This window comes from Cinclus cinclus, chromosome 1 (genome assembly GCF_963662255.1).
Source record: "Cinclus cinclus chromosome 1, bCinCin1.1, whole genome shotgun sequence".
Lineage (NCBI taxonomy): Eukaryota > Metazoa > Chordata > Aves > Passeriformes > Cinclidae > Cinclus > Cinclus cinclus.
Window position 1 is genome coordinate 43,453,954 of NC_085046.1, and position 20,716 is coordinate 43,474,669.

General features: G+C 39.6%; 2 protein-coding genes across 2 annotated transcripts; both read right to left on the reverse strand.

Moving 5' to 3' along the window:
- Nucleotides 1–3,313: 3,313 nt before the first annotated feature.
- On the reverse strand, nt 3,314–8,034 carry LOC134046381 (C-C chemokine receptor type 5-like). Its single transcript, XM_062496788.1, has 2 exons — nt 7,990–8,034; nt 3,314–4,395 (listed from the first exon to the last, which is right to left on the reverse strand). The coding sequence occupies exon 2, from the start codon at nt 4,382–4,384 to the stop codon at nt 3,314–3,316; it is 1,071 nt and encodes a 356-aa protein (XP_062352772.1). The 5' UTR covers nt 4,385–4,395; nt 7,990–8,034.
- A 9,609-nt stretch (nt 8,035–17,643) lies between these two features.
- Nucleotides 17,644–18,738, reverse strand: LOC134046386 (C-C chemokine receptor type 5-like). Its single transcript, XM_062496801.1, has one exon. It carries the CDS (start codon nt 18,712–18,714, stop codon nt 17,644–17,646), a length of 1,071 nt encoding a protein of 356 aa, XP_062352785.1. The 5' UTR covers nt 18,715–18,738.
- Nucleotides 18,739–20,716: the final 1,978 nt, after the last annotated feature.

Sequence of the window (20,716 nt, forward strand, 5' to 3'; positions counted from 1 at the left end):
ACCCTGCCTACGCATCCAATGGACCTCCATTCCATTCTTAGTGACCACAGTGGCTTGCTGCTCTTTGCATAATACTGATAATGCTTGTAGTGGGGGGAGTCATTCCGTTAGGAGATTTTCTTAGGAAAAGAGATCACAGCATCAATTAGGTTGGAAAAGACTTCTGAGATCATTGAGCCCATCCCATGACCCAACACCACCTTGTCAACCGGACTGTGACACCGAGAGCAATATCCAGTCTATCCTTCAACACGTCCAGGGACAGAGATACCACCACCTCCCTGGGAAGTTCATTCCAATACCTAATCACCCTTTTTGTGAAGAAATTAATCCTAAAAAAGTGTTTTGAATGAGGAAAGCACCAAAAGCCTACATGGAGTACTGCCTGTTTGTTGGCATCAAACTTTACAGTGAGACTTCACGATGGCACTGTAATCTTAAGAACTGAAGGGAAGTGTGTGCACAAGTCCATTGCAATTGTTAGATATTAGCTAGATGACCTAATAACTTAGGTCACTAAATACACTGGAATTCTTTTATGTGTTTATTAATTAAAAAAAAAACTAATATAAATGATCTAGGATCAGTATTAATTGTCTGAGATAGTTTTTTTCCTATTGGTAAATGTAAACAAAATCAAATGTAATGACAACCAAAGTAGCATGTTTGTTATTAGATTATTAGTGACAAGCAGTTAAGAGCACTGGAGTTACCTTGATGGTCCTGTGTTATTTCATTATGCTGGTACACTTAGCCCACTTGTAAAACTCTAATATTGTCTTGCCTGTTCTTTCAGTGTTACAAAGAGGAATTTATTTTCCTTTTCATTCTCCTGGGCTATTTTAAAAAATAAGGGGATGGAGATGGGAAAGGATCAAAAAGTCTAACAAAAACAGTTAACCAGCTTTAATGGATGGTATGATACAAAATATTATTACAGTTATTGGCAAAGTCCTTAATTGAATGTATCAGCAGTGCAACCAAATACTGTGTTTGCAATTGTCTCCTTGAATGTGGCCCACGGTTCATTACAGTAGCTGAAATGTGACTTGTTTTCATGTGCTGAAGTGTGATTCTTTTCCAGTAAAATGATGGAAACTCTTGATAAGCTGCCAATGCACTGGACCACGAATCTCACTTCTACCTCTTTCCTCCAGAAGCTGTTTGTTGCTTAGAAAGATCCATGATTAGAGGTCCATGCTGTAGAAGGATCAGAGCAGTTTTGACATGCCTCTCAGAAAGTTTATCAGTGTGCCCATGCACGTTTTGTTATTGTGCTTTGCTCCTGAAGGGCTGATGAAGATGCATTACTGTGTCTGGCATCAAAGCCTTCCAGAGAAAGTAGTTTCCTAAAGGAAAGGTGTTTTCAAGACCAAGCCGAAATTCTTGTTAAGAGCAAAATAAAATACAAAATTGTTTTCATAAATGAATTCTATAAGTAAAAAAAATTTAAAAATTAAAAAATAATATCCAGCCTAACTAGAATGTGTATTTGTCATTATGCTGATATATTTGCCCATTTTAAAAGCATATACAAAGTCTAGAAAGTAATTGATGCACAGGGCCTTAAAGAAGAGTATGCAGCTGAACATCTTGTAAATGAGAAGGTGTGGTATACTTCTATTACACTTCCCATGTGGATGTAGTTCCAAAATGGTGCTTAATATGGCAAAATAAATAACTCAAAACAAGCAGTTTGATAAGTCAAGATTTCCCTATTTCACTTCCTGCTTTAACAAGCACTTCCCACTGTAAAATTCCTTTGAGACTTTTTGAAACATTTTATTCTTTGAAAATATTATTTAAAAGGCTGTCTAGAGAATCTGGGGAACAGAAATTGCCCTTCTGGATAGGAATAGCAAACAGAACACTTTTGATTTCCAGTCTCCCAAGTTGTCCAATACCATATGTCTTAGGGGAAATAGAAGAACTGTTAGGAGAACTTGGCTGAAATTAATTAATACTGTGGTTATAGTATGTTCTTAGGCACCTGAATAACCCAATGTCTATTTCATGTTTTCTATGCCCAGGCTCTGAGTTTATGGAGAATCAGTCACATTTGACCACCAGTCTTACTAATTATGGAAGCTTTTGCTCTCTGTAAAACTTCTAAATGGCCAAAAACCCCTATTGTCAAAGCCCACCAAATGAGACCAGCTTCTAAAACAAAAGAGAGTTGCTCTATGCCTTTGACTCTGTAGAACAGGACGTGTTTTTACTTATTCAGATGTTTTGTTAACTTAAATGTTTGTAACATACACTTATCTCTAAAAATATCTGTGTCAATCCAGTTCAGAAATCAATATTACACCTCTAACACTGTTGTGGTTTGGCAGCCATTACGCCTGCATTCATTTTTTTTAAAAGTTTTTCTCTTGTGTAGGCTACAAAAATGGCAAGCAAAATCACTGCACTAAAAAGCTAAAATACTGTTGACTCACTCTTCACATTTGATCCAGCCTGGTTAAAGCTTCATTTGAAATACTTGAGTTTTCAAATACTGTTACCACACTGATTTCCTGAACAGCTATAGGAGATTAGTTTTTTAATGACAGATCAATTACATTATCTTTTTAGTATGAGTAGCATATAAAACAGCAGATAAGTAAAAGAGAGCCTTCAGAAGTATCAAACTCAAAAATCACTTAGGTATTAGACCCTAGTAGTTAGAACTATTATGAGAAAGATCTAAGTGGTTAGAACTCAACCATGCACAAAGGAAAATATACCATGAAATGTCAGAGTCCATTCTAAGTGTATAAAATTTTCCATTCCATGGAAATGCTGTATAACAGACCTTAGTAATTTAGCATTATTTACAGTATCTCTTTACAGAGATACACGACCAGACTAGTAAAAAATATAACTGAGAAGACTGAGTTTAAATGAGTGAGGTATCATGTGTAATGTACAGTAAAGAGATGTTTCTGAAGAACTAGTGTAACTTTATAAACTCTAGTTCACTTCAAAAATCTGTTACTTGCTAGCTCAGGCCCCCAGTCAGGCAACTACATCCTTTTCATGTATTTACAAATACCCAAGTCTGTGAGCAAATACAAACTTAGGTAAATACGGATTCTGTGATTTTTGGTGTTTTTGTTGTTGTTTTTTGTTGTTTTTGTTGTTGTTTGTTTTGTGTTGTTGTTGTTGTTTGTTTTGTGTTGTTGTTGTTGTTTGGTTGTTTGGTTGGGGTTTTTTTGCTGCCTTAGAGACGTTATCCAGGAGAGATTCAGCCGGCTTTCGTCACAGAGTTGATCATAAGTTCATCACAGAGTCTCACAATTCCATATTCAGTTTTTTCACTAGACACAACTTATAATGCAGCAGAAACTTCTTGTTCTCCAGTAGATTGTGTGTAGCTGGAGCTTGGTCGTTCAGCTGTGTCAGCATAGAAAACAGGACAGAATTTAGACAAGTGGACTGCAATCTGTTTTCGGAAAAAGCTGTGAAGGTATTTCCTAAATTTTTCTCCAGCAAAGGCATAAATTATAGGGTTGATACAACAATGGATCATTGAGATTGTTTCTGTCACTTGAATTGCTTTGTGCAGTTGACCATTCCCTTCACAAGTAGAGATAGAAAATGCACCTTGAAAATCACGCAAGAGAATGCAAATGTTGTATGGTGCCCAGAAAATAAAGTAGATAATCATGATAATAAAAATAAGCCTGACCGCTTTATGTTTCTTCTCATTCCTACATTGCAGTAACGTCTTTATAATTTGTGTGTAGCTGCAAATCATGATTAACATTGGAATAAGAAGTCCCAGGATATTCATTTTTAAGGTCAGGAACTGCTTCCATGTATTTCTCTGCTCTGATGGATAATGAGCACTACAAGTATAGCCTGAACTTTCCTTCTGAGTTTTGTGAAATACTACCCCAGGGACAGAAATAAGGGCAGCAACAGCCCAAGTGACAATGCTGGCGAGGATGCTGTAGCTAACTGTCCTGGCTTTCAAAGCAAACACTGCATGCACGATGGCCAGGTACCTGTCCAGAGTCAAAAGGATTATGAAAAAGATGCCACTGTAGAAGCCAAGGAGGTAGACACCTGACAGAATTCGACACATCGCCTCCCCAAAAATCCAGTCGTGAACTGCATAATAAGCCCAAAAAGGGAGAGAAAATACAAACAGCAGATCGGAGATTGCCAAGTTGAGCAGGTAGATGTCAGTCATACTCTTCAGCCTCTTGTATTTTACCAGGATAAGGACAACAAGCATGTTGCCTGTCAGGCCAAATATCACCACTAAAGAATAAAGAGGTGGCAAAAAAATTGCTGCAAAATGCTTTTCCTCAGTTGCAGGGCAAGGCGTCGAATCACTGTAGTCAAATTCTGTTGTCAGTGGCCAGTCGGTGAAGTCTGTGGTTTCGTTTCCCATGGTCTATTGGTCTGGAAAGGAGGAAAGGACATTAAAGTAGAGAAATCTCCAAGCTTTGCAGTGAAGAGAGTGAAACATACTGATATTTTCTTCTGAAAAGTTTTGCTGATGAGCACACAAGCATTACTTTGTCAAGAGAATAAAATTGCAGAGCTCCCAAGAAGCTCATCCATACCATTGTGGAGTCTCACTGCTTCATGTTGGAAGCGTGATGTGTGTCATTTCCCACGTGTAAATTGCCATGTGCATTTTTCCTCTTCAGTAGAGATTGTCAGCTGCCTGGCCTAACCAGAGACAGAGGAATGGTGGGTTGAATCCAAGCCATGGCTATTCTTGATTTAGGCACTGTGTGAGGGACTGGCCTTCCCTTGCAAGGAGTCAGGGCGTAGGAGGTGAGTGAGGGAGCAGACCTGTGAAAGCCCTCAGGCAAGTTCTGCCACACATTGGGAGCAGAGAAATCCTTGTGATTGTCACGTCAGCTCCTCACATCTCCAAAGCCTCCCCTTTTCCCCAAGTCCCTGTGGTAGGACTGTGAGCCAGATGCAGCAGCACAGATTTGTAACTTGATCTCTGAAAAGCTCAGAGAACTGTCTTCTCACTGACCCCCAGAGAACATGGAAGAATTCCTGTGTGTCCCATGAGAAGCTGGGCAGAGGATTTTGGGAAGACAGGTGTCAGAGGGGCCAAAGTGCTTTGCAGTCTCTCAGTGAGGAAATGCAATCAATGCCTTTGGTAGCCACTCAAAGAGAGCTGCTTGCTGTCTGGTTAAAGGGCTGCTCTTGCCTTCCTGTGCCATCATGACTGCTTTTATCAGACACTTCATGGCAGACAGGTGGCTGCCCATGGCACGGTGTTGGTTTTGAAATCTGTCTTTTTCTGGAAATGCTTTTAGAAATGCGTGCTTTCAGGCAAAGGCAACAGAGTGCTCCTGATGTAGAAGAGTTCAGGCAGTGTGTCTGGCCCAGCTTGCTGTGTGATCCCTGACTGCTCATGTGGTGCACCAGCATTCAGTCCTTTCCTGGACGGACTTTTCTCAGTGGTGTGGTCTGCCTTGTGTGATTGAAGGCATCCTTTGCAGAGACTACACTCTCAAAACCACCACCACCATTTCATTCTTTCTGCACTTGAGCTCTGCAAGTCTAAATGTCACAAGAAACTCAGCCCATGGCTGAAGTGACTGAGAGACAGGCTCCTGCATTGCTTTTTGGTATAAGTTCATAGTGGTCCATTCTGACTCAGAGCTTGTGAAATCCCCAGATCATCTCTTTGTGCCTGTAGTAAAACCTCTCAGGAGAAAGGACTCTTTTCTGGGGTAAAAACAGATTGACACAGATTGAGGACGCTGTAACTTTAAGCAAAGTGGCTGATTTAGCTAAAGCTATGATGAGGTCTTGGGGAAGGGGCTGCTAGGTCTGTGACCTTAAAAATGAGATTCTGCTGCCAGCTCCTGATGGAGAATCTTATTCTGCACAGTGGAGATATGCATCTGCCCCAGAAGAGGAAGTTTTGTTGGAGCAAATTCTGTACAAAAAGAAGCCTTGCACAAAAAACATGCTGCTTTTGCAAAACTTTTTCATGCTCTTTCCCCGAGTTTTGGCGTCTGGCTACCAGCTCTGCTCCTAAGAATAATAGTAACAACGACACCCATGTCTTTTGGAGAATGAGGAGCAAGAGAATATTAGCAAATTGTAATTGCTTGTGTCTCAGCTTTGCCCAGATACAAATTCTTGATGACAAATAAGTGCTGTCAACCTCTTCAAAGACTATCTTTTAGGAAACTCTGGTAAACTCTGTGAAATAGATTTTTTCCATAGTCATACTAACTATATAGTTATTACAATGCAGCAGTAATGGTTTTTTTGGTAAAGGAAGTGGCTGTGGCTGTTGTCAGTAAATAACTTGATTTTAAGGTAGCTAGGGGTTTATATTTCTTAAGAATTTTCAGGAACATTTTTTTAAAAAGTGAGTTTATAAAACACTCTTTTGTCTAAGACATTAAATTCTTTACTTCAACACATGATGAGACTTGGGCATTACCCAACTAAATATTTAAGATTTCCTTCAGTAAGATTTGCTAGATTCAGGTTGCATGCCCTGACACTACATTCCTGCACACAGCTAAATATCCTCATTTACAATGTGTCAGTCAGACATGCTGTATACTGGGACTATGGCATGAGTGCCAGATCCATCCAGCACTTCCTGTCTTGCTCATTTTGCACCTGTGGGATGGTGATGCATAAATATGGTTATGAAAAACAACTAAGTCATAAACCCAGAGTGGAATTTTTTGACTGATAGAATTCACAGCAAAATGCTGCCTTGATATTACTGTGATAATTCTTTATGTGACAGACCCTTCTTCCAGTTAACTGCTATCTCAATGCCTTCCCTCTTTTTCCTCTGCCTTCCTGGAATGACTACTACATCTTCCCTGCATCTTGACTTCTTCCTTAAAACCCTTTTTGCATGCTTAAGTTATGGCTTCCCCTTTAAGCAGCTGCTTCTGCTAACCAAGCCCCATTCCTCTAGCCCAGCCTTTGCTTCAGACGTCTCTCTGCAAAAGTATTTACTACTCTGAACTGTGTATGGTACCCAGCACATGCTGACAATGGAGACTCAAAATACTAATTTGGAAACCAGAAAAAAGAACTGTAAGCAGGTTTGTTCTTTATTCTATAATCTCGATGTTTTAGGAGACACTGTTGGCTACTGGCTAGAATATTTTACTAGGTTAATCAGTTCACCTAACTAGAGTAGGTTGTTCACATAACTAGAGGGATCTGTCTGGGCTCATGTTTCCTGATCATTAAAAAAGCCTTGAAAGGTAGTCAACAAAGATCTCTGAAGAAAGAATATTAAAAAAAAAAAGGTCTATATTATTTTCAACAAGCAATATTTCTAGAAACCTGCAATCTGCTATACAAATTCTGTTGCCGTGCATGAGACTAGAAGTCATGCATTTTTTAAAAGAAAAGCTCACCACAGAAAAGATGAGTAAACTCATGTTACTTTTTCATGCTGAGTTTTGGGTCACAGCTTTCTGTGTTTTAAGAGGCAAAGATTTTGTTAAAGTGAGTTTCAGTTCATTTGCATAGGCCCATAAAGTGGTAATAACTATAAGGCTGTGGCAATGGAGGTAAAATGCCAAGTTATGCTGCATGTAAACAGGATCCAATGAGTTATTGTCTAAAATGCACCATTAGTTTTTCTGTAGTCATCCTGTGACAAGCATAAGTACCCTTAAATGATTCAACATTCAAACAACTGTATTGTTTTGAAGTAACAGTTTTTAAATCCATATTTCCATCATTGCATGTCATTTTCAGAGACAAAATCAGGGATGCATACTCCATTACATTTCTTACTCAGGTCAATCACTAGAAATTTATTTATTTCCTTACCTGGATCATCTGCTCAAGTCTTTTAGTGATTTTGTTCTTTAAAACTAGTGTATTCCATTTAAAATATATTATGTGTTTTGCCAGGATAATTTTTAAAGATCAGTACACTTGCAGGATTCCACTAGTATGTTTTACTTCAGACATCATACTACCTAAGGAGCTGCTAAATTAAAAAAAAAAATAGAGGCAAAGATAACTTACCATGTATATTACGATGCAGGTGATGTCTTGTATTATTTCAACACGAAAAATGCTAAAATGACTTGTCCATTGTGAGGATTGATTGTCTGATTTTCCACAGTCTGTCACAAGACAAAAGTCAAATATACCTCTTCCTGTGTGAAGAATTATGTATCAATTTGAAAACTTCTAGCAAAAAGATATGTTCTCATTTAAAAAAAAAATGAAGGAGCAGTTCTCTGGTTCTCTTTTTTCTAAAAATGGATCATCAGATGTTACTTTTCAAGCTCTTGAGACGTGCAGATATGTTGAAATTATAGAGGATCCTCCTAGGAGTTGAAGTTTCACAACCCACAGCTGTAGTTTTTGAAAAAGACTTTATTTTTTTATTTATTTATTTATATTTATATATTTATCTTTTTCTTTTAGTTAACCTGTTTGAATCAAGAACAGTTTACATGCAGTTCATCCCCTTACATTTTTAGTCATTAAATATATTTTATGTTTTTCTGTCCTTTAACAAAATGTGGAGCCTTTGAATAAAGTTTATGTTTCTATTCAGAATTACCTGCACACTTCCTGTTGTCGTGCTCTGAGTTGCAGTCCGTATATTTCAGGATAGTTGATCAATCATATTTTTCTTTCACCTTGTCTTCTGTACTGGATTTTTTTATTATTTTAATCCATCTCATAAGACTATGACTTAGTCGGTGTAGTGAGTCCTTTTAGAACAGCACTGTTATTTATGTTTTGGAATTGAGCTTTAGAAAAGCTTGATAAGAGATCAGTTTTTATCAGTTTCCTTCCTCAGAGCTGATTCCTCTGAGTTTTATAGTTAAATTGAAGCTGCACTGTGAGCAGATTTCTAGGTCCTTCCTGGACATCAAAGAAATTACACAGGAGGTAGAAAAAATACAGAAAGCAAGAAAGGGATGGTGCCTTACCAAATTCCAGAGAGCCCCTTAGGGAGAACCCCTGAGAAGATACCTGGTAAACTACAACCACCTGCCTCACCTTGACATTTCTTGGTAGGGTTCTGGAGGATTTCCCATCAGTGAAGGCACTAAAGAGATGCCTTTTCTGCGCTCACTCCTTGGTATCCTTAAAAGATTTTAAAACCTGAAAAGCACAATTATGTCTTTGTTTGTATGCTGCCATTCCTTTAGAGAAGTCAAGGGAATAATGACTTCTGAGTTATTCCTCACATCTATGGGGAGACAGTAAAGAGTGAAAAGCTCATTCTCTTTTCTTTGTCAGCCCTTCTTTGCATGAGGGACTAATCTTTATTCCATAGTACAAATGGATTTTTCTCTTCCTTTCCTAATCAGCTGGTCAATGATCTCTTTAAAGGCTGGAGTCTCAGGGTCAAAATTAAAGGCCCCTGAAGGGTATTCTAAGAGTATGTTCACCCCGCCATTCTTGATGTTCTGACTATATTAAACCCCCTACACAGTCAGTGGAAATAGCTGCTTCTAATACTATTTCCACTACACAAGTTCCCAATGACTGCCTAACATTTCTTGGACAAAAATTTCTGCATTCATACTGAATTCTTATAATTCTGATCAAGGTGTTGTGTCAAATTATTTTTTCAATATATAATTTCTAAACAATCTACATACTAAAATTAATAGATATTTTAAGTATCTCTTCATGAAGCCTGCATTGGTTGATTATGTTACATGTTACTTAATCCACTGGAGATTCTAAACCCTTTCATAATTTTACACTATAGGAGTAGGGCAAAAACAGTCTCGAACCTGTTGCTGGACTTGCCTGCTTTTCATCAATCTTTATAATTCTGAAATATGCTTCTGCAAAACTTGCCCACAACATTTAGACTAACAATAACTACCACTATTACTTAAAACTAAGACCTGTGGTACACTGGTCTTTAGAAATTTTGTTCTCAGAAATTCATAGGGAATGACAGTGAAACACAGGTTACTGTGTTTGATATTGTTGATTATAGGTTTTAGTTCCCATAGCTCAGTCTGGTCAGCAAGAACAACGTGGCACGTTATTTACTGATGAAGAGTATTGCAGACCAACAGAGGGCCTCTGCCACTCACAGTTACAACAGCTGAATAAGGGGAATGCATTCGGTCTGCTCACCAGCTGCATCTTACAGCTGGATGACAGACACCCCAGAGAGAGTGCGAATTGCTGTGGCACTTGGCAGCCTAAGTACTGAGTTGTGTGACTTTATTGTCAGCACCTGCAGGATATCTACAATTAGCTCTACCCCAGCTGCAGATAAGCATAGCCACTGGGAGGCCAGATTTGGTCAGGTCTTGCATGTGGCTGTAGGCAAGCTCAATCCCATTGGTGCTGTTTGTGGGGCACTGGGTGATGTGCTGTTGATCAACGCTGTTAGGACAAGATCTTTCGTGCAGGAATTTATCTCCTATCCAGTCAGAAATTTCAGCACACCAATCTGCTATCTCACCTCCTCTTCCTTGCTGTCTCTGTCTTGTATGTGTGAACACAGGTATGGACAATGCAAGCAGCACATCCATTGTTGCAAGTCAGATTTTGTTCAGCTTTTCTCAATCCCTTGTCAAACATTTCTTTGAATAAGTGCACCACTTCTTGTCATGAGCACCAGTGGATTTTAAGAATCTTTACCTAAGCTGAACCTCATAATTTTACTGAGAAATTGAAGCTATTGTTCAGTAACAGAAGTAACAATTCAGTGGGTTGATATAGCTTTGAATTTTACCTACCACGGTTTTCATTCAGAGATGAGTATGAGTTATGTTCAGTGGTGTGATGCTCCTTCCCCCCATAAAGATATTCCTGGAATGGAGGTGAGCTACATTCCCTATTTGTGGGGTTCAAGTTGATGTACTCAGCAAGTGTGCAGCCATGTACTCTGTCAAGTCAAGCTGCATTTGTCAATCTCTTGTATGCAATGATTGATCTTTACAGTAATCAGCCCATTGCACTGAAGTGTCTGGTATCTGAGTGGTATGGCACTCCCAGAGAGATGCTGTGATTTATGTGAGATTTACACCAGTACCGAACTAGCTGCTAGGACACATACCAAAAACTCATGTACCACTGTGATACACAGGTGTCATCAAATATAATTATGGGTACAGAAACTTGAAAATTCAACTAAGCTTTTCCATTCAAGTCATTGAAAAGTTGCACCAACATGCAGAAGAAAGGGCTGGGAGGAAGAAGGAATCCTGAGACAGAATGACAAATACCTTTCTTAGGTATATACAATGTGATAGAGAACAACAGTCTTATTAAAAGTTGATAGTAAAGATTAATCCTTTTCATCTGGAGAAGAGGTCAAAGGAAAACAAGTGAACATGAACTAGATGATCTTGTTACTTGTTCTATCCACAACATTTGCGTCCAAACTAGAATAGTATTAGCATGTATTTTATTTCATCAGTAACAAGTGTTTTTGTCTTGAAGAGGCTGAAAACAGGCATCCAGCTCAAACCACTTTATTGCATAGGCTATTTTTTCTTATCAGCCATCTCTTTCAGGCTCTCAGGTTCTGGTGACTAATAATTTGAGCCACCATCAACCCAATCACATCTGTGAGGTGTATTCTTTTGGGGAGAACAGGGGAAAAGCACGATGTACCACACCCTCAGATTTCTATCGTAGGGACTAATGAAAAAAAAAACAAAGTACTTTACTCATAGGTGTAGAAGAACATAGGTTACAAAACCAAATTCTGGAAGACACAAGCATTTGTAAAGCCAATGAACATTTCTTGACATTGTTGTTTATTGTCAATAATATCAAAGGTTTGGGCCTTTTACACCTATTATTCTTAGACTGTTGTTTGTTTCTTCCTTGTAAATCTGGCACATACATCATTGTACATTGCAGCACATCCTATCTCTATTGTCATGGTATTATTTTTGTTTTGGCTTTCTCCAAGCTTCTCTTACTGACCTTTGTTTTCTTATGCAGTGAGGAAGAGAACATTATTTCCTTCTACTATTTTTATCCAGGTTTCTGATATATGCACTCCCAATTTATAGATAAAGTGTTGTCATTATGCAATAGATTTTACTTTTGGGCCACACTTATGCATGTCACAAAATTTCAACTCTCAGAATCTCATTTTTACATAAGCCTTTAATTCACACACCTTGGGTTTTTTTCAGGTACATTTATAGTACATAAATTCTAGATCTAGATTTCAGTGTTTTGGGGCTATCTCACCTGCATTGGATATGCTCCTCCTGTGTACCTGTAACTCCTGGACTTCTTATCAAGCAGGCTGGGAAAATCACACACCAAATTTCTTCCCAGTGAAAACTAGGTTATACAAAGGGTGAACAGTCTGTTTGATGACAAAGTATGTGCCAGTAAGGCAATAAATTAGCTTGAGAGATTTAGAAATTCACTGAAGTATAACAAAGAATAAATAAAAGAACTTAGGAAAAAATCAAACACACCAAAATTCACAACCTGAGAAGTAAGAACAGGAGAACACTCTAAATCAAGCTATAAAGAAAATAAAACTGTTGATAAAGCCAAAGAAGTTTTCTTAGTCATTAATAGAGTTAAATACCTGCCTATAGACTATGATTGCCTCTCACTCACAAAACCCCCTTCTTCACAGAGCATGCAGGGTAAAGGAAGAGTGCACTCTCTTAAATAGAGATCAGAGAATGCAAAGCCAAGGACTGCAGCTTTAGGTTGATACAAATGTGGGAAATGTCGATTTTTATTCAAAAAACTGAATAAAATATTGTTCAAAGTGTATTAAAATGAGCACCTGGCATTTTGGAGGTGTGCTAGCTTTGTGGATTCATGACCTAGCACCTGTCTCTGCCCAAATATGAAAGAATATTTCAACTGCATGTATGAATCAGCTTCTTGCATATCAGGTGAAAGAATCCATGGTCAGGACAACACCAGCTCCTAGAAACCAGAAAGTATTTTTGAGAGTCAAAGGCTAGATATAGTTTATAATAGTCCATACCTTATATTCATGTCCCTGCAAAGTATGTCCAGATGACTCTTTTACTTCCATCCATTTGGTTTCCATTCCATTCAAAAAGTCTGCTATCAGGATAGTTTATGTTGTTTGTGCTGTATGGGTAGCATCCTACTGGCACAACCCTGTAGGCTATTCTGGAGAGTTGAGCGTCACTTGGAGGTTTGTGCAGTTTTGCATATTGACTTATGTTTCTAAAAATGCTTCCCTCTTCTGTCTCAGTGTTGTGGTCCCATCTTCCCAGGATCAGTCATTCCAGACTTCAAACGCTCAAACCAAGATTGTTCTTATTGTCACCAGATGTACAATTCATCTTGGCAGTTATACAAACTTTGACAACCTTTGTTTTAAATCCTCCTATTCAATTTTTTTTAATAAAGTACAGCTCCTAGTAGGCAAATGTCACCAGAATATGGGTACAAAGCAATGCCCTTGTTCTGGCCTTGTTGTTATGCATATTCTAAATGCACCAGAATTTTTCAGGTTTTTTTTCCTCTGTTAGCTTAAATTTTTTTATTACCTAATTAGCGAGTAATGTTTCTGAGGCCCTAGTAACCACACTAAACACTTCCTAGTTAAGGCCAGTAGGCATCAGCATTTGAAAACAGCAGCAAAATTAAATTTCAAAATGAGTAGTATCTGCCTGTTATGCCATTTAACCAGATCAGCACCAGGTTATTCTCCTGGCACTTCTTCTTGTTTCTAATAAACTGCAACAAGATTCCATGTAAATTTGTCTGTATGTTCTTTGTATTTATACCTCCTGTAATTTTCACTGGTAAGATATTTGTTTATTTTGGAGCTTCATAATTGGAAGTCTCTCTTACCTAATCATTTTAAGGTTCTGCTTAAAGTATTTACCTCTGCTCTTCCCGTTAGTTTGGCTATTATTCCCTCATTCTTGTGACTACTTTTTCCTAGTTATCCATTTCCATTTTCTTCTCTTCCTTTATACCCCATTTTCATTTATCTTTTATAAAATATGTACACATAAGGTACATATTGTTGGGTTACCAAATAAGAGAGTCCTATGACAGGAGCATCCCTATACACCAGTTGCCAAATGTTTCACTGTTTCTGTTTGTCCATCATGTACTTACCACAGACAAGCCAATGACAGTGATTGTAAACCTGGTGGTTTCTTGTGAGCACTATTTAGCACTCACCAGTGCCACTTTTATCCCTTAGGGGAAAAAAAATAATATTCACTTTTGCCCCTTAGGAAATCTGCCTGACAGTTGGCAGAGTTATCTTTTGCTGTGTGGGACATTCCTCCCTACATGTTTCTGAACAAGCAGCAGTAGCCCCTCCTAACAGGAGGGTTGCACTCTATCCTGCTCAGTGCATAAATTAGACTGTGTGATTGGTTTTGGAGCTGTGTGCAGATACTTATCCATGGCATGTGGGCACCACACTATCTCTTCAGGTGCTCCATGCCAAAACTTTTGAACTTGAAAAACTTTTCACTTAGCTGTTCAACATTTTTTGTAAAGCAACAATTTATTTGTAGTATTCAAAAAGATCTTGTATTAAATCTGTTTGATGTTCTGGTGAGACTTGTATACTCTCTCAAATGCTTGCTTTTGTCCCCTCAATATCTCACTAGAGCAGCTCAGATGCCTCCCAGCCACTGCAGTGGCTCTTCCTTGTGTTAGTTTCTTCTCTGCTATAATCCTGGCATATTGACAAATTCTTGCCGTTTTCTTCACATACTAGTTCATCACATAGTTTGGGTGCATCTGCCTGTATCCCTAGCTCTTACATACACACTGTATCTTTATCTCAACGTTTTTTTCCACTGCCAACCTTGAGTTATGGAATATTTGTCTCCCGTATATAAAATTTCTGCCACTTCTCTGCTGAGATGACTTGCGTTCTCTTTCATGGGGTCTGTGAATCTTGTTAAACCTCCCCCAAGAGTATATCCATCCCACTGTGACCAGACTGCCTGAAGTCCTGCTAGCCTGATTTGAGGCTACCTGGCCTGTAGCTGTACCATGGTGCAGCCCTATCTGACTGCCACAAAACTGTCTAGAGTCCTGCATGTCTCAGTGCAAAGCTGCAGTGAAGAACCAAGGATAACCCTGCTTGGGGACATAAAAATAGGATAATGTTTAAGTTTAGATTATTTGTGTTCCTGTTGTCCCATGGTGGATAGATGAGAAGAGTGCTCAGGGGTGAGAAGAAGGTATGGATCATAGGCTGAATAAAAGGAATGGGCACAATTAAGTAGGGAGAATGGCAGGATGAAGTAGAAACATATTTCTACATTGAACTTTGAGAGCTTAAGTTCTTTACACATATATCTTGAGACAAGAGACTCACTGCTTGGCTGGAGTCACTCTATATGGTGCAAGGAGATCTGAAATTTGCTGCAGAAAATCTGTGGAGAATCCTATTTTTATCCCAATATTAACAGAGTGACATCTTTTATTGCTCTCCTTTATTCTCACTCTTTCCCTGTTTATAACACACATGACCCTATTTCTCTAAATCTCACTCATTTAAAATCTGTGGCCCTAGAATTTTTCCAAAGCTATTGTAGGTCTCTCTTCTGAAGTTTGCTGATGGATAAAAGCTGTGCCAGCTGCAGAACCTTCTGGACTAGGCAGACAGTTCTCTGTTTGTTTGGTTTGAAGTGTGGTATTGGAAATGCCCTGTGAGAGCATCTCCATTCTGAGAGCAAAGCCAATGCCCTTTTGCTTACAGAAGAGAATATGGGCTACAGAATATACACAGATTTCCAGCACTGATTTTATTAATTTCACTGCCTTAACATCAAAACAAGAAGACATTTAATTCCACAAAGTAAGGATTTACAATTAAGCACAGCAGGAGAAATATCACCGTTACAGCAGGAACTGTATTGCACTGAACTAATTTATGCTTTAAAATTATAAAGTTGCTTTCACATTGTTTCAGTAAAGAAAGTAGAAAAGAAAGGAAAACTATTATTTTTAAGCAAGAAAGTTTACTGTGAGGATAGCTTTTGGTCTTTTGTGTAGTCTATCTGTGGCTCTTAACCTCACAAGATTATAATAGCTGATGGGATAAGAGCTAACAACTAATAGAAGCAGTGCCTGGACATTTTAAGGCAAGAGGAAGAAGAGTATATGCACCATCTAGATTAAGGCATCTGATACCCAAATTAAGAGGCTGGCATTCTCAGGTTCCTTCCACAGTTAATCTTCCTCTGAGACTATTTAAATCCCGTAGCAGCTTCTAGCTCAGGCATTTCTTATTTTCAACTGACCACTGAGGGGCCTTGAAGAGATTTGCTGTTAATTTAGGCATCTGCATCATGTGCCTGACATTAAGTAGTGTGGAATTCCCTCTGGTGTCCTTGCTAGAGGTTAGTTGAACCTGCCCCTCCAGATTTCCATAAGCAAGTCCTTGCATGCATGAGCAGTAAGGAAATGGGGGGAAAAAACAGGACAGCTCACTTTCATAAGGAGTGCTCACCTGCACTTCTTTACAGTTTGAAGTAGGAAATTGCCTGCTGTGCTCCTCCTTCCTCTTCTTTGCTAACCCCATGTCCCTAGAATTCCTTTCTTTTACAGGGAAACTCTTAATAGTGGAATAATTGCATGGCTAAAGTACACCAGTAGGCCATTGTGTTCAGCCTTCAATCAGCATGCAGTTCTCATCGAGGTACCAGCTGCCTAGAGGCACTCTTCTCCTGGGAAGGCTGGAAGGCATGCCTTGTCTGGAATTGGTTGATTTTGCAGTTCTAAGGCCACTGGCTTCCTAGAAGCGTATCCCAAAAGTCAAACTTGGTGTGTGTGTGTGAAGAGCATGTTTTTCCCATGCAGGAGCCTAACCTGACACACTGGTGTCATGTGTTGCCATCTAAACTCTTCTGCACATGATTTAACTGTCCAGAACTAGGGGGCCCTGCTCTCAGTACTGTTCTCATATCCTCCAGAGCAGAAACTGTTTCTCATACAAAAACTTGCATAGCAAATACCAAGGTAATTTTCATCCTGGTCTTGCAGATCTTTGCTGAAGGGCCTTTATTGGTTTAGTGGTTTGTTTTTGTTCTTGGAGGGATATGACTTGTCAGAAACCAGCTCACACATTTTAGGAATGTATCACTGTCTTCTTGTGCAGTCAGTAAACTTGGTGTGTGCAGTTGCTTGAAAAATTGCACCCACAGAAATCACAATATTGCTGATTAAAAGCACACTTTGGAAAAAGTCAGCAACTGAATGGTGCTGTGGCAGACATAAAATTAAAAAGCAAAAAATTTAAAATGCTATAATTTAGTTATAGCTGTTGAAAGATTGTGTTTAAAAATGACGGCACTATTAGCAAAAAAGAAAAATTCTTGGGTTCAGTGGTCCCAGTAAGATCTTGTGAGATGACTTATTACCCCTTAGACTTCTGAATATTGTGTTCCTCCCTCAGTAAATCTCAGTGGATAGATTTTTGTAAAAAAGCATGATCACATTTGTCTGGGCCCTATTTAAATCTTGGTGTGACCCAGCTACGCAGTTAATGCTTCCTAAAGAACTCCTTGATTCTCTTAGTTTAGCAACAGAAAATGCTGTAATCCCAGGGAGCAGACTCCCTACAACAGTAGGGGGGGGTCATACAGTTTTCAGAAGTGGTTGACATAAAGATCTTAAATAATGTCAGGCACTCCTTAAGGCAAAGCAAATGATGCAAAATTTGCTAACTAATGTTCTGATGTATTTTTACAGTCCAGTAGAGATGTCGTGCTCTGCAGTGGATTGTGTGAATGTAGAACTGACTCTTTCCAATTTTTCACGATAAAGACCTGGACATTTTTTGCAAAGGTGAGGTGCGACATGCTTTCGGAAAAAGGTATGAAGATATGCCCTAAATTTTTCTCCCACAAATACATAGATCACAGGATTGATGCAACAGTGGATCATTGAGATTGTTTCTGTCACTTGAATTGCTTTCTCCAGTTGTCCTTTAAGTTCACAATTTGGGATGAAAAGTGAATTTTGAAATGTATGCAAAAAAGAAGAAATATGGAATGGTGTCCAGAAGATGAAGTAAAAAATCATGATTACAAAAATAAGTTTGACTGCCTTCTGTTTTTTCTCATTCTTAGATCTCAATAATGTTTTTAGAATTTGTGAGTAACTGAAGATCATAATGAGCATTGGAACAATAAGTCCAAGAATGTTCATCTTTAAATTAAAAGAATACTTCCAACTTACTGTGGAATCACTAGGATAATGAGCACTGCAAGTATTACGTGAACTTTCCTTCTGAGTTTTGTGAAATACTACCCCAGGGACAGAAATAAGGGCAGCAACAGCCCAAGTGACAACGCTGGCGAGGATGCTGTAGCTAACTGTCCTGGCTTTCAAAGCAAACACTGCATGCACGATGGCCAGGTACCTGTCCAGAGTCAAAAGGATTATGAAAAAGATGCCACTGTAGAAGCCAAGGAGGTAGACACCTGACAGAATTCGACACATCGCCTCCCCAAAAATCCAGTCGTGAACTGCATAATAAGCCCAAAAAGGGAGAGAAAATACAAACAGCAGATCGGAGATTGCCAAGTTGAGCAGGTAGATGTCAGTCATACTCTTCAGCCTCTTGTATTTTACCAGGATAAGGACAACAAGCATGTTGCCTGTCAGGCCAAATATCACCACTAAAGAATAAAGAGGTGGCAAAAAAATTGCTGCAAAATGCTTTTCCTCAGTTCCCATGCATGGTGTTGAATCACCATAGTCAAATTCTGTCATCAGTGGCCAGTCGGTGAAGTCTGTGGTTTCATTTCCCATGGTCTATTGGTCTGGAAAGGAAAAAAGGACATTAAACTAGAGGAATCGCCAAGCTTTGCAGTGAAGAGAATGAACCATGTTGATCTGATTTGCATTTTGCTGATGAGTTCACAAGCATTACTTTGTCAAGGTGTGAAAGAGAATAAAATTGCAGAGCTCCCAGGAAACCTATCTGTGGAGTCACACTGGTGCATGTTGGTAGTGTGCTGTGTGTCATTTCCCATATGTACATTGTCTTGTGTGTTTCCCCTCCTGGTATAGCCTGTCAGTTATAGCCTGACCCAGGGGGAGTGGAGGGATGAATTTAATGAGTTATGGGGAGTTTGGGGTTCTTGTGCTCATCAGTGGCTTTCCAGAGTAGTGCAGAAAGCCAGGAAGGTAGCCTGGAAAGAAAGCATCAGTGTCTGGCATGCACAGCATAGTCTTGCTTCTCCTTGGGATCTGGCCACCTGCTCATCATGCTGGTCAATCCTGTAGCCCTTACCCACGGAGGACCAGGCACTGGTCAGGTGTAAATGGTGCTTATAAAGGCACTGTGACATGGGTGAAAAACAGTGAGGGCATCTTCAGATTGCTTCAAGTGACATTCTGGAAGTCTTAATGCCTATGGGATTTAGGAGAGTACTAAACATACCCACCTGTGGGTGTTGAAGAGTGGAAAGGCAGCAGTGTTGGTCTGGGTTAAAATGGAAAACACTGGACCTTTTACAGAGCCTAGGGCAGGTGTAGGCAGAGGAAGTGTGCTGGTTTCAGATAGCTCTGGAATTCAATCAGTGCACGGTCCTGTAGACAGAACAGACAGACAAAGACCTTAGCAAATAATGCAAAAGATGAGAGTTGCTGTTGGAGTGGCCTCTAATATCTGTCTCTGTTGTGGCATCTTCCTCTCAGATGAAAGACCTCTCCACTACTGTTTAGGGATATAAGGAGTTTTGATTCCTTGTTTCAGTAGTTGTTTACAGCCCTTATTCAGCAGCTGCAAAGTTTAGATTGGTAGAGTGTCTTGGAGGGAGCACAAAGGAAAAAGGCAGATAGGGCCATAGCTAAGAGTGTGCACCAGAGTTCTTCATGTGATATTGTTCTTTACCCTTTGTCAGTCAGTGTTTCCAGTAAGGCAGCAATGAGGAAATGCAAGTGTTGTGCAAACTCTCTCTCCCTTCTGTTTTGGTTTAGGGACTGTTGGAAGGACTGGACTTCCCCTGTAAGAATGGGTATGGGTGCCAGCCCCTCAAATCTCCAAAGCCTCCCCTTTTCCCCAAGTCCCTGTGGTAGGACTGTGAGCCAGATGCAGCAGCACAGATTTGTAACTTGATCTCTGAAAAGCTCAGAGAACTGTCTTCTCACTGACCCCCAGAGAACATGGAAGAATTCCTGTGTGTCCCATGAGAAGCTGGGCAGAGGATTTTGGGAAGACAGGTGTCAGAGGGGCCAAAGTGCTTTGCAGTCTCTCAGTGAGGAAATGCAATCAATGCCTTTGGTAGCCACTCAAAGAGAGCTGCTTGCTGTCTGGTTAAAGGGCTGCTCTTGCCTTCCTGTGCCATCATGACTGCTTTTATCAGACACTTCATGGCAGACAGGTGGCTGCCCATGGCACGGTGTTGGTTTTGAAATCTGTCTTTTTCTGGAAATGCTTTTAGAAATGCGTGCTTTCAGGCAAAGGCAACAGAGTGCTCCTGATGTAGAAGAGTTCAGGCAGTGTGTCTGGCCCAGCTTGCTGTGTGATCCCTGACTGCTCATGTGGTGCACCAGCATTCAGTCCTTTCCTGGACGGACTTTTCTCAGTGGTGTGGTCTGCCTTGTGTGATTGAAGGCATCCTTTGCAGAGACTACACTCTCAAAACCACCACCACCATTTCATTCTTTCTGCACTTGAGCTCTGCAAGTCTAAATGTCACAAGAAATTCAGCCCATGGCTGAAGTGACTGAGAGACAGGCTCCTGCATTGCTTTTTAGAAGATAGTCAATTTAATTACATATTGGTCTGTTCTGAGCTGCAGCAGGT

Coding starts and splice junctions, on each gene's coding strand:
- LOC134046386 (XM_062496801.1), bottom strand. CDS start 18,714: ATGGGAAATGAAACCACAGACTTCACCGACTGGCCACTGATGACAGAA.
- LOC134046381 (XM_062496788.1), bottom strand. CDS start 4,384: ATGGGAAACGAAACCACAGACTTCACCGACTGGCCACTGACAACAGAA.